Source organism: Bufo gargarizans, chromosome 9, assembly GCF_014858855.1.
Source record: "Bufo gargarizans isolate SCDJY-AF-19 chromosome 9, ASM1485885v1, whole genome shotgun sequence".
NCBI lineage: Eukaryota > Metazoa > Chordata > Amphibia > Anura > Bufonidae > Bufo > Bufo gargarizans.
This window is the reverse complement of record NC_058088.1, coordinates 156,863,361-156,878,438: the sequence shown is the minus strand read 5'-3', so window position 1 is coordinate 156,878,438 and position 15,078 is coordinate 156,863,361. Positions and strand designations below refer to the sequence as shown.

General features: G+C 36.5%; 1 protein-coding gene across 2 annotated transcripts in view; it reads left to right on the top strand.

The window, feature by feature from the left end:
• Positions 1 to 14,665, top strand: part of TNC (tenascin C) — a 120,526-nt gene extending 105,861 nt beyond the window's left edge. For both annotated transcript variants that reach the window (XM_044305418.1, XM_044305419.1), the window contains 3 exons: positions 6,767 to 6,928; positions 8,875 to 9,038; positions 10,808 to 14,665. In XM_044305418.1, the coding sequence (XP_044161353.1) occupies positions 6,767 to 6,928; positions 8,875 to 9,038; positions 10,808 to 10,918 (437 nt within the window). In that variant the 3' untranslated portion in view covers positions 10,919 to 14,665. The remainder of the gene's footprint in view (positions 1 to 6,766; positions 6,929 to 8,874; positions 9,039 to 10,807) is intronic.
• Positions 14,666 to 15,078: the final 413 nt, after the last annotated feature.

Here is a 15,078-nt window from a genome sequence, read left to right as displayed (position 1 = left end):
TGTTTGAAGTATCGTGTATATTTTTATTTGGTTTTCATATGCAAGGCAACTTTTTTGTCTACATGTGACGTTTCGGTCTGAATTGGACCTTTTTCGAACACTAAATGACAAAATACAACAATTCATGTGAATATCAGAAAATTATAGGAAATGAGAAAACAAGATTATACAACATCTTTCTGTGATATTATGGATATATATGAGATGGCCTAGTAGTGTTAGGCAGAATGCACACGGCCGTTGTTCTCACGGCCGTGAGCGGTCCGTGGAACCGCGACCTGGATTCCTGCTGAGTGCAGGAGCGTACGGCGTCCTGGGTTGCTATGACGCCGTGCGCTCCTGCACTCAGCAGGAATCCAGGCCGCGGTTCCACGGACCGCTCACGGCCGTGAACAACGGCCGTGTGCATTCGGCCTAAGGCGAAGTCATACATAACATTTGGTACTAAGTGGTATACTGAGTACAAGAGAGCACTATTGACGTAGAGTATAAGCAGTAAAAGTTAAGATCTTCCCAAGGGGGTTGCAGTGTCTCATATACATTTATGGATGGGTATCAAAGAAAAAAGTCTTTCAAAGGACAGCAATAGCAAAATTGGAGAGAGACAAAATTGGCAAAATGAAGACTAAAAAACTAAAATAGAGCAAAACGTCTAAATGTAACCCAGACATGTGTTGTGGGCTGATTCTACAATAACATATGATAGGGTATTATTCAGAGAAAGGTGATGTCACATGTACATGCTGGAACGCATCGCAATTTTAGTTTTGTCTAAGTTCCCCCTTTGGGCGTATGTTCCACGTTGGAACGCACAGCCATCTATACAAATATTTCATCAATACATTGAGCCTCTCTAACTCAGTTTAAGGCCTATTTACTTAACTAGGAGACACATAGTATCTTTCCTTATTTAACACCAACATCTATCTCATCCTTTTTACGATCTACTGTAGATTTACTTTCCTACTACATGTTACACCTACTTCCTGTTAGGAGGCAACACTTCCTGTCCACATAGTACATATACCCTTCTCAATATAAACAGACCTCAGGAGACCACATGGTGAGAATTCACCTTCCTTAAATCACTATCTTCTCTTTCTCTTCCTATGGCAACTAGGTGAATTTTATTTTTTTCTTTATATCATCCAATCTATCAATTTTTATAACCGAATTTATCTCACAATATGTCACAATCGTGTTATTCTTAACTTCTATCTACAGTGAATCATTGAATGTCTGTTTTCAACTTGCTCTGATTAGGCATCGTTCACATCACCGTTTCTGCTTTCCATTCTCCGGCTCTGTTGAGGAGCAGGAGAACCGAAAGGACGGATTCTGCAGATAATTGAGACCTAACTGACCGTAATGGAGCCTAAAGACCCCTCAGACTATAATGGGGTCCGTTCGGTGTCCGCTCAGAATATGATTTTTGAGCGGAGATGAAAGTCCTGTCCAATTGGGACCGAAACATCACAAAAGTTGCCTTGCATATGAAAACCAAATAAAGATTATTTTATTTGATTGATAAAAATATCTAAAACATATATAAAAATGGATTGTAAAAATCAATTTGTCTTCATTTATTGCTACTCAAATTTGTACTTTAGAGTAATTTACGATCCTTAATACAAAAAAACATACATTTCAACCCTAGCTTTAGATAACTGTACTGAACATGAAATAACAGCTTAGTATAGTATGGATTTTTTTTTCTACTTTGAAATGTGTTATTTTGTTGAACAGTATCAGACAAGTAATCAACTTTAGCAAGAGCAAATTATGTTTTGTGTAAAAAAAATAAAAATAAAACACAACAAAAAACAAGTCATTATTTCACTGCCATTATTGTACAGAACAGTAATAATGCCAGATTATCCCATTAAATTGATTTATTCTGTTCAAATTATTACAAAAAAGAAAATGCAAGCCAATTTAACAGCTAAAACAAGAATTACATGCACTAACACACAATTAAGAAATCATTAGCAAAGCTCATGGGTTATGAGTGATTTTCTAAACCAGCAACTGTTTAACTGGCAAAGAAAAAAATACATTTTTGACAAATTTGTCTTGCATTTCTGTGGCTTCATCTGGTTCCTGTAGAGTTTTACAAGGGACAACTGTGCTGCTGACCAGTTATTGATTCAAGTATTCAGTATGCGGTGTATTCATCAATAAAGGCTTATTCCCACGGTCAGTGTTTGGTCAGTTATTTCCATTAGTTATTGTGAGCCAGCACCAGGTGTGGATCAAAAAAACTGCACAGGTGCAAATCTTTCTAATATACCTAATCTCTGTGTAGGCTTTGCTCCTGGTTTTGGCTCAAAATCACTGATGAAAATAACAGACCAAACATTGACATAAGGCCCCTTCAGGACCCAGCCTAAATTAGCAAATCTGACCTGTGTCACTTTATGTTGCTTAAAACGCTTTTACTTATCCATGCCATTCTGAGATTGTTTTCTCATCAAATATTGTACTTCATGACTGTGACAAAATTGAGTCAAAATATTCAATTTTTATTTATAAAAAATAATACATTTACCAAAAATTTGAAAAAAGTAGCACATTTCCAAATTTCTATTTCTCTACTTTTATAATAGACAGTAATACCTCCAAAAATAGCTATTACTTTACATTCCCCACATGTCTACTTCATATTTGGATCATTTTGAAAATTACATTTTTATTTTTTGGGGGATGTTAAAAGGCTTAGAAGTTTAGAGGCAAATCTTAAACTTTTTAAGAAAATTTCAAAACCCTATTTTTTCAGGACCAGTTCAGTTCTGAAGTCCCTTTCTGGGGCTTACATATTAGAAACCACCCATAAATCATCCCATTTTAGAAACTACACCCCTCAAGGTATTCAAAACTGATTTTACTAACTTTGTTAACTCTTTAGGTGTTTCACAAGAATTAAAGGAAAATGTAGATGACATTTTAGAATTTCACTTTTTTGGCAGATTTTCCATTTTAATCCATTTATTTCCGCTAACAAAGCAAGAATTAACATCCAAACAAAACTCAATATGTATTACCCTAATTCTGTAGTTTACAGAAACAACCCATATGTGGTTGTAAACTGCTGTACAGGCACACGGCAAGGCGCAGAAGGAAAGGGATGCCATATGGTTTTTGGAAGGCAGATTTCACTGGGATAATTTTAAGTTGGCAGGTCACATTTTAAGACCCCCTGACGCACCCCTAGAGTAGAAACTCCAAAAAAAGTGTTGGTACTATTTTAGGGTACATATGATTTTTGGCTGCTCTATATTACACTTTTTGTTAGGCAAGTTAAAAAGAATTGCAGTTTTGGCACCGTTTTTAATTTTTTTTATTTACAATGTTCATCTTACAGGTTAGATCATGTGGTATTTTTATAGAGCAGGTTGTTACGGATGCAACAATACCAAATATGACTACTTTTGGTTGTTGTTTAAGTGTTACATAATAAAGCAATGTGGAAAAAAAATATTTTTTAGTGTCTCCATATTCTGAAAGCCATATTTTTTTTATTTTTTTTAGTCTTATGTAGGGGCAAATTTTTTTCAGTATGAGATGACGGTTTGATTGGTACTATTTCATCGCTTGGTATTGCACTTTGTGTGATGTATGAAGTATTGTGTTCAAATGAAGGGTTAGGTCATGTGATATTTTTATACAGCTGGTTCTTACACAACAACACAATAACAGCATTTTTTAAACAAAAACAATCATGTTTTAGTGTCTCCATATTCTAAGAGCCATAGTTTTTTTTCTTTTTTGGGGCGATTGTCCTAGGTAGGATCTCATTTTTTGCTGGAAGAGATGACTGTTTGACTGGTATGATTTTGGGGTGTGTATGACTTTTTGATGGCTTGGTGGCTTTTTTACATTGTTTTTATTTTTTACGGTGCTCACCAGAGGGGTTAGGTCATGTGATATTTTTATAGAGCAGGTAATTACAGATGTGGAAATACCTAATATGTATACTTTTTTTAATTTATTTAAGTTTTACACAATAATATCATTTTTGAAACTAAAAAAAATAATGTTTTAGTGTCTCTATAGTTTGAGAGCCTTATTTAATTTTTATTTTTTGGGAGATTGTCTTAGGTAGGGGCTCCTTTTTTGCGGGATGAGGTGATGGTTAAATTGGTACTATTCTGGGGGGCATACGCCTTTTTGATCGCTTGGTGTTGCACTTTTAGTGATGTAAGGTGACCAAAAAGTTTATTTAAGCACATTTTTACTTTTTTTTTACGGTGTTCACCTGAGGGGTTAGGTTAATGTGATATTTTTATAGAGCCGGTCGATACGGACGCGATTATACCTAATATGTCTACTTTTCTTATTTTCCCTATATTTTACCATTTTTGTTTACTTTATTTTTGGAAAAGGACATTTATTTTTTATAGTTGAAACTTTTAAAAAATTTATTATTAAAAAAAAACTTTTTTTTACTTTTTATATTTGTCCCACTGTGGGACTTCATGTTTTCAGGGTTTGATCCCTGTTTCAGTTCAGTACATTATGTATTGTACTGAATTGAACTGTCAGCGTCTGACAGTTGCCTAGGAGACCCAGTCCTCAGGCTGGATCTCCTGGGCTTCCGTAGCTAGCAGGCTCCGATGCCTGTGTAAGGCATTGGGGTGCCATGGCAACCATCGGCCCCCTGCTAGCATAGTGCACCGCAGTACATAAAATCCGCTGGCATCACCCCATACAGCGGTGCCAGCGGAAGCAGCAGAGGCCCGGCTATCAGTAACAGCTGGGCCTCTGCTGCGTATTGGGCGGGTGCAGCTCCTGCACCCACCCGATCACATCACATACATGAACGTAAGAATGCGGTAAGGCACCACCTTCCCCAAAGTAGATGTACATGATTTTGTGTGAAGGGGTTAAAAGCTATGTACACCTTTGGGGGCAATTTTTTTATGATTGCATTTTACTTATTTCTGGCTAAAAATCATATTGAGCCATAAGGGTTAACTGTTTGTCTAGCTGTGTGACTGGTACTTTTTACTTTCACATTGTGCAGTTCATCTAATAACATTTATCTCTAATTTATTGAGAGGTCATAAACACTTAATTAAGCCACATTCTTATCAGTAAGATAAGAACTGAGCTATAATGAGTGTTCATAAGGGCAGAGCGCAGAGATAAGGAGTCAGTCTGCTCATCAGATGACGGAAAGGACAAAAAATCCACAGGCTGCTGCTAGAGTCCATAAAAAAGGATTCCATATTGTTAATAAAGACCAATTGAAAAAATGATTTTTAGCTCTAAATAAGTATAATGAAATAATAATAATAATAATAATAATAATAGCCCCCAAAGGTGTACATAGCCTTTAGAGATGGATATTCGCACTGAAAGTGGTTAGACTTTGAAGACAACTCTCTCTCTTAATTAAAAGTGTAACTTTTGTAACTGTAATGTAGCCTTTGTTGAAATTTTTCTACAATTCACAAGGTCTTGTCAATAAAATAGCTGCTGATGGAGGGTCATGTGACCAGGCAAATCACCCTCATGTGATGTCTTCTCCATTCACATATACTGCATCTGCCATCTGTACTTGAACTGTTGGGAGTTTAGTGCAGGCGCTGTGTTAGAATGGAAAAGAATGATTGGTGTGTCTGGTCACATGACCCTCCATCCAACGGCCATCTTATGGACAGGACCTCTATGTGGACAGCACAGAAGATTTGGGAGCATGACTTATGAAATATAGCAAATGGCACAGAATATCAACAAAGACTTTATTAGTTAGTGTCTCATATTCATCTTACATACACATAGGTCAACAGTAGTCAGAAAGTGGCCAACATCTTTAAGTAAAAAGAAGACAGGGAGAGTTTGTAAGGCACATAATGGGCAACTTCAGAGCTATTTTTCTAATAGAAGTGTATCATTTGAGTATTTAAAATATATGACAAAAATGGTCAGTATCACAGCCCCTACACATAACAAAAAAAAAACAAAAAACAAAGGAGTTACACTTTAATCCTCTCAGTTGCTAACACCAGGAACGCTGATGCCACCTGCAAAATTCTAAATTACTTTAAGAGTTGTCCAAGATTTCACCCCCCCCCCCTCAAAACAGAGCATCTTTTGTCTATACACTGTATTTGGTGTTGTCCTTTCCATTTACTTTAAACTTTTACTGCAGTTATCTGCATATCGTTATAGGCAGGATTAGAATGATAGATATGATAGATAGATAGATAGATAGATAGATAGATAGATAGATAGAGAAAACAAGACCCACCTTTCAATACAATGACCTCTGCACAGGTCACAAAGCATGCCAAGAAAACTCTCCAATAAAAGTCAATAGGATCACCTCCAGACCATTGTGTCTGTGGCCCATGGTGGTTACTATAAAGCACATTTCTAAATGTTGTTACAAACAGCTCAGGCAAGATGGCCGCCCTCATAATCATGTTCAAAACTTCAAAAATCTGCAATTAGAAAATAAAAACCAGTTAGAAAAAAGGATCTGTATTGCTATCTGGTTTTAACTGTCAGAAAAACATTGTGGCACATTCTCTTTAATAGTACTCTAAGTTGTAGGACAACTCACAACTCAACAACCTATGAACAAGAGTATCACTATTTCAGGGGAAATAAAAATGAAAACCTTGTTTTCTAATTCTTGACAACCTCTTTTAATGGTAGGAGCGTTTCTGCATTATCAAAGGAAATGAAATCTACATTCTTTACAGTAGAAGTGCTGTCTTGTAAGACTCATGTTACTAATATAAATATGTATCATTTCTAGGTCTGGAGAATTTGCACAAAATTACATCCCAGGGTCAATATGAGTTGCGTGTTGACCTTAAAGACCGAGGTGAAACTGTTTATGCTGTTTACGATAAATTTGGAGTTGGCGATTCCAAGAGCAGATACAGACTAAAGGTTGATGGTTACTCTGGTACAGCAGGTAGGTGTTTATCTTATATAACATAAGCATACAATATTCTTTAAAAAATATATAAAATAGGGCAGATTTACCAAGGCAAGTACTGTATTGATGTATATTAGTCCATACGTATGAAGGCCCACTAGAAGTGTGTAGTGAACAAAGGTAGGTAAGGTGTAAGGTACAACCTAGTCCTGCTCAGTAACATGTGACATGTTCCTTTACAGGGTTGAGTTATGTTACACACTAGAAGGCTCTTTTCAACTAACATAACTAGTTAGTACAGTAAATTTAGTCTAAGGCATGACTGTTGAAGGACTAACATGCTAATATGGCAAGTATTTGTGACATTATTTTGGCTTTATGAAAATGGGCGCCCTATAAGCATAACTAAGGGCGCCCGTTGACTTATAATGGGTCCGTTGGGTTTCTGTCACACTGTCAATGGGGAAGAATAGCACAGCATGCTGTTATATTGTGTTTCCTGGGAAAATTACAAAACAGGCTGAGAAAAATGCCCATGTGAACAAAGCGTTACTCTCCCAGAGCAAATATATAGACAGTGAGTAGCCACTTTATTAGGGACACCTGCCCTTTCTCAATTGTTGCTTCCCTGTATGGAAATTCGACACATGGCCTCCAAGTGTAGCATAAAATCAAGGAAGCAAGATTTCTGAGCATCAGTTTCAGTGTGAATCTACATTAGAATGGGAAAATTGAGTGATCTGAATAACTTTGAAGGTGGTATGATCATTACGGCTAGACTATTCAAGGGCAATATTTAGAAAACTGCTGATCTTTTGAAGGTAGCTTATAAAACACTGTCGAGAGCACACTGAAAATGGGGTGATTGAGGAAAAACATCCAGCAAACGTGTGGTAAGTAACAACATACAGATGAAAAGGGTTAGAGGAGGATGTCAAGAATTGTTCTGATGAACTAGTGGTACACAGTCAAGCAAATTGCAACCAGATAGAATGATGGTGCTCCAACTAACATGTTCTATATTAATGGACAACTCGTATTCCTTGGCATGGACGGGCTATACCAGCAGACAACTGGTTTGAGTGCCATTGCTGTCTATGGAAAACAGAAAAGCAAGACTTCAGTGGGCAAGAGAGGACAAAAATGTAATCGCTGAGCAGTGGAAAAACATAGCCTGATCAGATAAATCCTGATTTATGTTAGACTATGCTAGTAAAAGTGTCAGAATTTGGCAGGAGCAGAATGAAACGATGAACCCTTCTGGCCAGATATCAACAGTTCAGGCTGGTGGAGGTGGAATAATGCCTCTTCTGTGGATAGATATTTAGACAGGAGAGCTTACCTAAGCCTTGTAACCCTGGGGCAGAAGGCCTCTTTTTGAAAGACAATGTGCCATGCCACAAGGGTCCAACAGTCATATTCTGCTTCCAGGAACATGACAGAGTTTTCCTGGCTTCCCTGGCCTTTATAGTCACCAGATGCCACGATGAGTCGTTCACTACTAGATGGTTGTCTCTAATAAAGTGGTAATTTATATATATATATATATATATATATATATATATATATATATACTTACTGCAGGCTTTTGTATTTGAAAAGATGTTGGGCACAGCTATATTTTATACAGTCATTATCTTTATAACATTCTGGTCCCACATGTAATGGCCATATTGATATACATGTTTGGTTTGGCTAGGTAATTAATCATATTTATTAATTATTTCCAGTATAGAATAGCTTTACCTCTCATGCTCTCACTCATTTGTTACCTACTGTAATTAGAAATGTAATTACCTCCTCAATTATCATTAAGATTATATTGTCAAACGTGGATCAGAAGGGAATAGCAATTGTATTTAAATTGATGGAACAATGGAACTTGAATATGATCATTGCTTGTGATTTTATATTTGCTCTTATGCATTAGTAATGTCATACTGTGCATGCTATTAACAGTATGGGGTTTTCTGTTATTCTAGGAGATTCAATGACTTATCACAATGGACGCTCGTTTTCCACATACGACAAGGACAATGATTCCGCAATTACCAATTGTGCTCTGTCTTATAAGGGAGCTTTCTGGTACAAGAATTGTCACAGAGTAAACCTCATGGGTAGATATGGTGACAACAGCCACAGTCAGGTAAGCTCCATAATTTTAAATATATGAGTTTCAATAGGACCACCATTACAGTTTATAAAGTTACCACCTACTGTATCTTTTTCTTTTTGAGAACATATGCCCTATCTTACATTATTGCATTACTGGAAGGAGAGATACTGAGATACATTTACAGGCTACGGGAGTGAACCACATACATTCATATAGTTAAAGTGATTGTCTGGGTTCAGAGCTCAACCCGGACATAACCCAAATTTTCACCCCGACAGCCCCCCTGATATAAGCATTGGAGCCTTTCATACTCCAATGCTGTCCTTTGCCCTGCACTGAATCGCGCAGGGAAAAGCCTTTTTAAGGAGATCTGGTGGCGTACTGGGCTCTCCATAGGGTAAGCTAGGTGGACGCTTATGCCTAGCAGTGAGCCCGGTGACGTCACCGGCACTGATGGGCAGCCTTTAATGCTGCCCTAGCCTGTAAAACAAGCTTCCGCCTAGCAGTGTGAAAATATTAACAAGCAAATTCTTTCCCTGCGCGATCCAGGGAATTCTAAAGATAGGCCATCAAAGTTTGAAAGATAGTCTGACCCCTGCAACACCCATGTGAATGAAGTAAAGCTACAGGACCAGGCACAGCCACTTGAATGGATTCACTTTGGTAATCTTTGATGGCACACCTTTTCATGCTTATGTTTGGGGTCCCGAGGGTTAGCGAATTACACATTAGGTCATCATTGTGTTTTCCCAGAAAACCCTTTTATTTTGGTTTTATTTTTGGTCAACTGCATTATTTTTTTTAATAATTTATCAGAATGTAAATCTTTAAAATATGTTGTCCATATGCATCCAAACTTACAGTAAAAAATTTACAGAAGCTATTTGTCATTTGTTAAAGGGGCTGTAGTTATACTCCTAAATCTGCTCTGTCTAAAGAAAAAAAAGGCACTTACCCAGGGTTCCATTCCCTCACTGAAGGTCCCTTTTCCTCCTGTGAGCCAAAAATGTGACATCTTGACCATCGTTGCATGCACCTTTGTAGCCATTCACTGGCCTTGGCATTCACGTGCTGAGGTCAGTGAATGACGACAGCAGGACATCACACTTCAAGGCCACAGGAGACTAAAAGCAGCAAGGATGGGACCTTTGGTGCTGAAATGGAGTGCCGATGAATAGGCAAGTACCTTCCTTTCTTTAGGCAGAATCGGACCATAGCTACAATTGTGGTCAGGGTTCGACAACCACTTTAAGCACTTCAACCACTAATACTACCCAACATAATCAAACTAAAACATTTATGGCCTTCAATAGAATATATTAAGACATTGACTTGCAGTAAAAAGTTAAAATAATGGGCATGATTGACAAAAATAATCTGAGAAAAAATGGCTATGACAACCAATTAGAGCTTGACTTAAATTTTGTAAACCGCTCTAGAAAAACAAAATCTGCAAATTTGGCCACTGTGACTCACTAAGGCCTTATTTAGATTTTGGTTATATACTGTATATCATTTAAATAAGTAGGCCCTTTCAAATTAGGGTAAGACTACATTGCATCATGGACTATAAGACTAGATGTGATGCTACACATTGATATGACATTTTAAGTCAGAACATTGCATTAACCCCATAGAAGGTAATAAAATGTCATTCCTCTTGGTGTAAAAATCTGTTTGTAATACTCTGTGGTCTCATGGATAAGATGATTTGTTCACCTTCACTTTTTATGATGAAGTACTCTACAGTGAATGTATTATCTATACTGATTCATTACCCTTTTTTTTGTTTCTTGTAGGGAATCAACTGGTTCCACTGGAAGGGTCATGAACACTCCCTTGAGTTTGCAGAAATGAAAATAAGACCAGTCAGTTTCCGAAATCTTGAAGGAAGACGAAAGAGATCATAAAGACTAATATATTAGCATAAAAAGAAATATACAAAAACGTGGGAAGATTGACTTTAATACCGAATTACACCAGCCAGTCTATACCGCCTTCTATACAACTCAACCCCCCAAAAAAGAAGTGTCTTACAAAAATACCACAGTGTCTTAAGTATGTCATTGCTTAAAGGTGATTTGTGGTCCAAACAACACCAAAGACTTTCTGATGCAACTAAGCATGCTTATAGCATCCCTTCAAATGATAAAGAAAGGGAAAAGAGGGAGTGAACATTGACAGGAACAATGAAAAAATGAAGTGTACAGTGGTAGATTTAGAAATTGTCATACTTTGAACAAAGCTTTTGTTTCATATTTTTGTCATACGTACATTGTTTTATTTCGTGGGTTGGGTGGTTTTTATATTTAAAAAAAGAAATGACATTACAAAATTATAAAAACAAAAACATTTTGTGAAGATTAAAAGTTTTACATCAATTTTGGAACAAAATGGTCATCTAAAATAAATTAATTTGTTTCTGAAAATGTGGTAATCAATTTGAAGTAGGTCCCTTAATGATCATCATATTATTTTAAAATATGGCTCATAGGTTTAGCAAAACATGACACTTTCTTCCAAAAAAATAGCACCACACCTACCACAGATTGAGTGTGGTACTGCAGGTCAGCCTTATTCACATGAATGGAGATGAGCTACAATTACCCATAGACAGATGTGGTGCTGTTGATTGAAGAAAGTAGCCATGTTTTTCAAATTCTGTAAACCCCCTTTAAGAGTGTGTTGAAGAGTTCGGACAGGTCTTGAATATGGGTATGGAAAGGCAAGGAACGTTTAGTGCCCTTTATGTTAGCATGCTTTCTATTTCAGCTGCTCAAAATCAATTATACAGAGCTATTTTGTATTAGACAAAATCCTCCAAATAGTTGCTCAAAGTAGCAGTTGTAAGTATTCAGTAAAAGTTCTGATACAATTATTTATAAAGAAAATAATATATACTACAATAATTACAAATTTCTACGAGTTTTAAGAGGCTAAGATGCAAGTTTGCTTTTGCACATAATTTTACATATAGATATCCTTCATACAGATGTAGCAGATCCGTGATAACACGTCACAGCTAAATCTTGTGACACAAGCCATTGACAAAGTCAATGAACATTTTCTTGCTATTGTTTACTTTACTCGAGTCAAGAAGAGGATTGTTACATGTCAATATCAATCTCAAGTAAGTTTGCAAATATATCGCTTTAGTGATTCTATCTTACAGAGGTTTAGCTTGAGGTTTCTGGGCCCCAATGCAAACTCTGGCCTTCCACCTACCATGTGACATTCGCAACGGTAGGGACTTCTTATGTGACTTTGGATGTCTTCTACACCACCCAAAGCTTAGCCCTTGGTATTTTTTTATATATTTTTTTTATAGCGTAATAGCTGCATTATAGAAAACAGATGGATTTAGATTTTGGTTATTTGATAGAGCAACTATTCAGAATATGTTGATAGACACTTCCCCAGCAGCCTGGCTGGGCTCCTATATAGCCTCTCTACTATAGTACATTTTGGGAGAGTAAAGTCGACCGTACATATTAAGTATTAAGTTGATTGCTGCATAACTGTTGCACAAATGACCGAGTGAACTATCTCTTTGGTCTATTCAGACTATCCATAAATGTTCAGTTACACCGGGTGATAGATAAAAAACCTCCTGGGATTGTTCTGGGAAGTTCTTTTCTTTTTCCATTCTATGACTGGTCGGCTAATATGATAATTTTCTGTTTAATTTTACCTTACAAATGGTCATTTTTGTTGGAATCATTTGTTTTGATCAACTTTAGACTAATGTATGGGCGTCTTTAGCTTTTCCTGCATCAACTAACTGCACCGTGTCTGCCAAAAAGTCAACACTTTTCTATGAGAATAGTCTACTGTACATTCTATATTATTAGTACAACAGAAGCAAAACTTTCTATGTAGATTATACATAATGTGTAAAATGCTCTGGAAATGTGAATTGACAGCAACTTAAAAGACTGCAATATATTAGTACAAGGGTGAAAATGTGACTAAATGAATGATCAGTAGAAACATGCTACAAATTTTGTTTTTGTTTCCATTGCTCCTAAAAATGTATCTAATCTAGATGCTTGCATAAAAAAAAAACAAGCTTTGGTGAGAAATGTCTTAAAATGCGAATTAATGAAATTTTTGCTACAATGACAGAAATACGTTGACAGCCATAGACTAAAAGTAAAAAAATTCAAATAAAAGCAAGCAAACTACCTTAAATGCACTGTCATTGGCAATAATGATAAATATTTGTTTCAAAGTTGCAATGTCATTATCTGAAAAGCTAAATATAAACTCTGTAAAACAATTTTACTTGTCAGCCATGACATTTTAATTGTCCATTTTAGGAAATTAAAGGACTTTAAAAATGATGAGGGAATTTATCATTGTAGGTGTATTTGAGGTTAGTTTTTAGACTGGAGTTGCAGTGCGCACAGTGATCTACACAACCAACTTGGCCCAAAATGGCCAAAAGTCGTAAAGTTTCAGACAACTGCAAATGTGCGCCAACAGATGCAACAATTGTACACGTACACCAAGAGACTGGCATAACACATGTCCACCTATAATTGTTAAGATACAGTATCCTCAATGGTATTTTCAATCAATGGTATTTTCACCTGAAAAAAATATAATAATAATATTACAACTACTACAATAAAATTATTCAGGACTACCACATTTGGTAAGATACCTCCCCAACACTAAAAGCTGGCGAGATACCTACTACCTCAATCTCCCTATGCGATGCAAAATGTTTTTGATAATAGATGGAAGGATCTTGTTCAGCGTACAAAGACTTTCTAACACCTTTCCAACAATGGACACCAGTTGGAATTGAGTCATACATGGAAGTTGCAACTGATTGGAAATGAACTCTGACATGAGTTTGACATACCATGGAGAGGACAGAACAAACCAAACTATTGGGTCTTACTGACCTTCAGTAACCTTCAGTAACTATGCTATAATGTCCAACCATTGTCTATGTCTTTTTGAATTTCTAGGTTTAGGACCTGTGCAAGTCCTCCACTGGTCCTTTCTTACCAATGTTTCAACGTTTTCTTCCATTCGCTTTTCGCCACTCAGCCAATTCTTCCCTTTTCACTATAGACCATTGGGCTGCTCCCGATTTATATGGCGTTTGCATTCGGAAGCATATGCCGAAAACTAGTAAAACGTGAATGTCAAGAATGTTATTATATATAAAAAAAATACTAAAATATTCAATGACAGTTAAGATTGATTGAAGATTGAGTTAAGTTGATGTTTTTGTACTATATATGTAGATATGTTACAAGGGCAATAATTCTGACAAGCACAAAGTCATAAAAATACAAAGGATTCTATAGTCTCTCTCCGCAGCAGGATTGCGTGACAGCATGCTATGTTTTTGTTGTTTTTTTATAATTGAGTAATTTTATAGAAATTGGTTGAATAATATATTGGTGTACATATTGACACAACATGAAGCATCCAATGCTTAACTCTTCCCGAGCCTCTGATGCCTGTCTGCCTTTGCACAATGATGTTGTGCCATCTCCTTAACTATTACAAATGTTCATTCAAGCTTCCATGTGCCAATCAGATTGTGCCAACTATCAAGAAAATTATTTGGGAAAGAACCATGTGTCCCTTGCATTATGTACCATAACCTTTAATAAAAAAAAAAGATTGTACATTCACTTTGTAGATTGTCTTTTATTCTGAGTAAGTTGCAATATATAGTATGATAGAGTAAAATAATGGACCAGTTGTACATAATAAACAAAACGGAAAGCAGGGTGAAAAAATTGGGATAATTTATGAAAGACTTTACACCAGTCTTTGGTGTCACAGTTGCATAAAAAAAAAAAAAAAAAATTTGACTGTGAAATAATAGCAGTCAGTTGCCTGCACGCATGTGTGTTTCAGGCCCTGCAAGTGCATAGTGTCACCAGCACAACTCATATCTTGTGTCACAGTAGATTACATTAAAAAAAAAAAAAAAAACTATTTTGACTGTAATAGACTGAATAGCAGTTAGTTGTCTGTAAGCGTGTGTGTCAGGCCTACAGCGTCTACTCTGCCAACTTCTGCCAGTGCACAGTGCCACTCA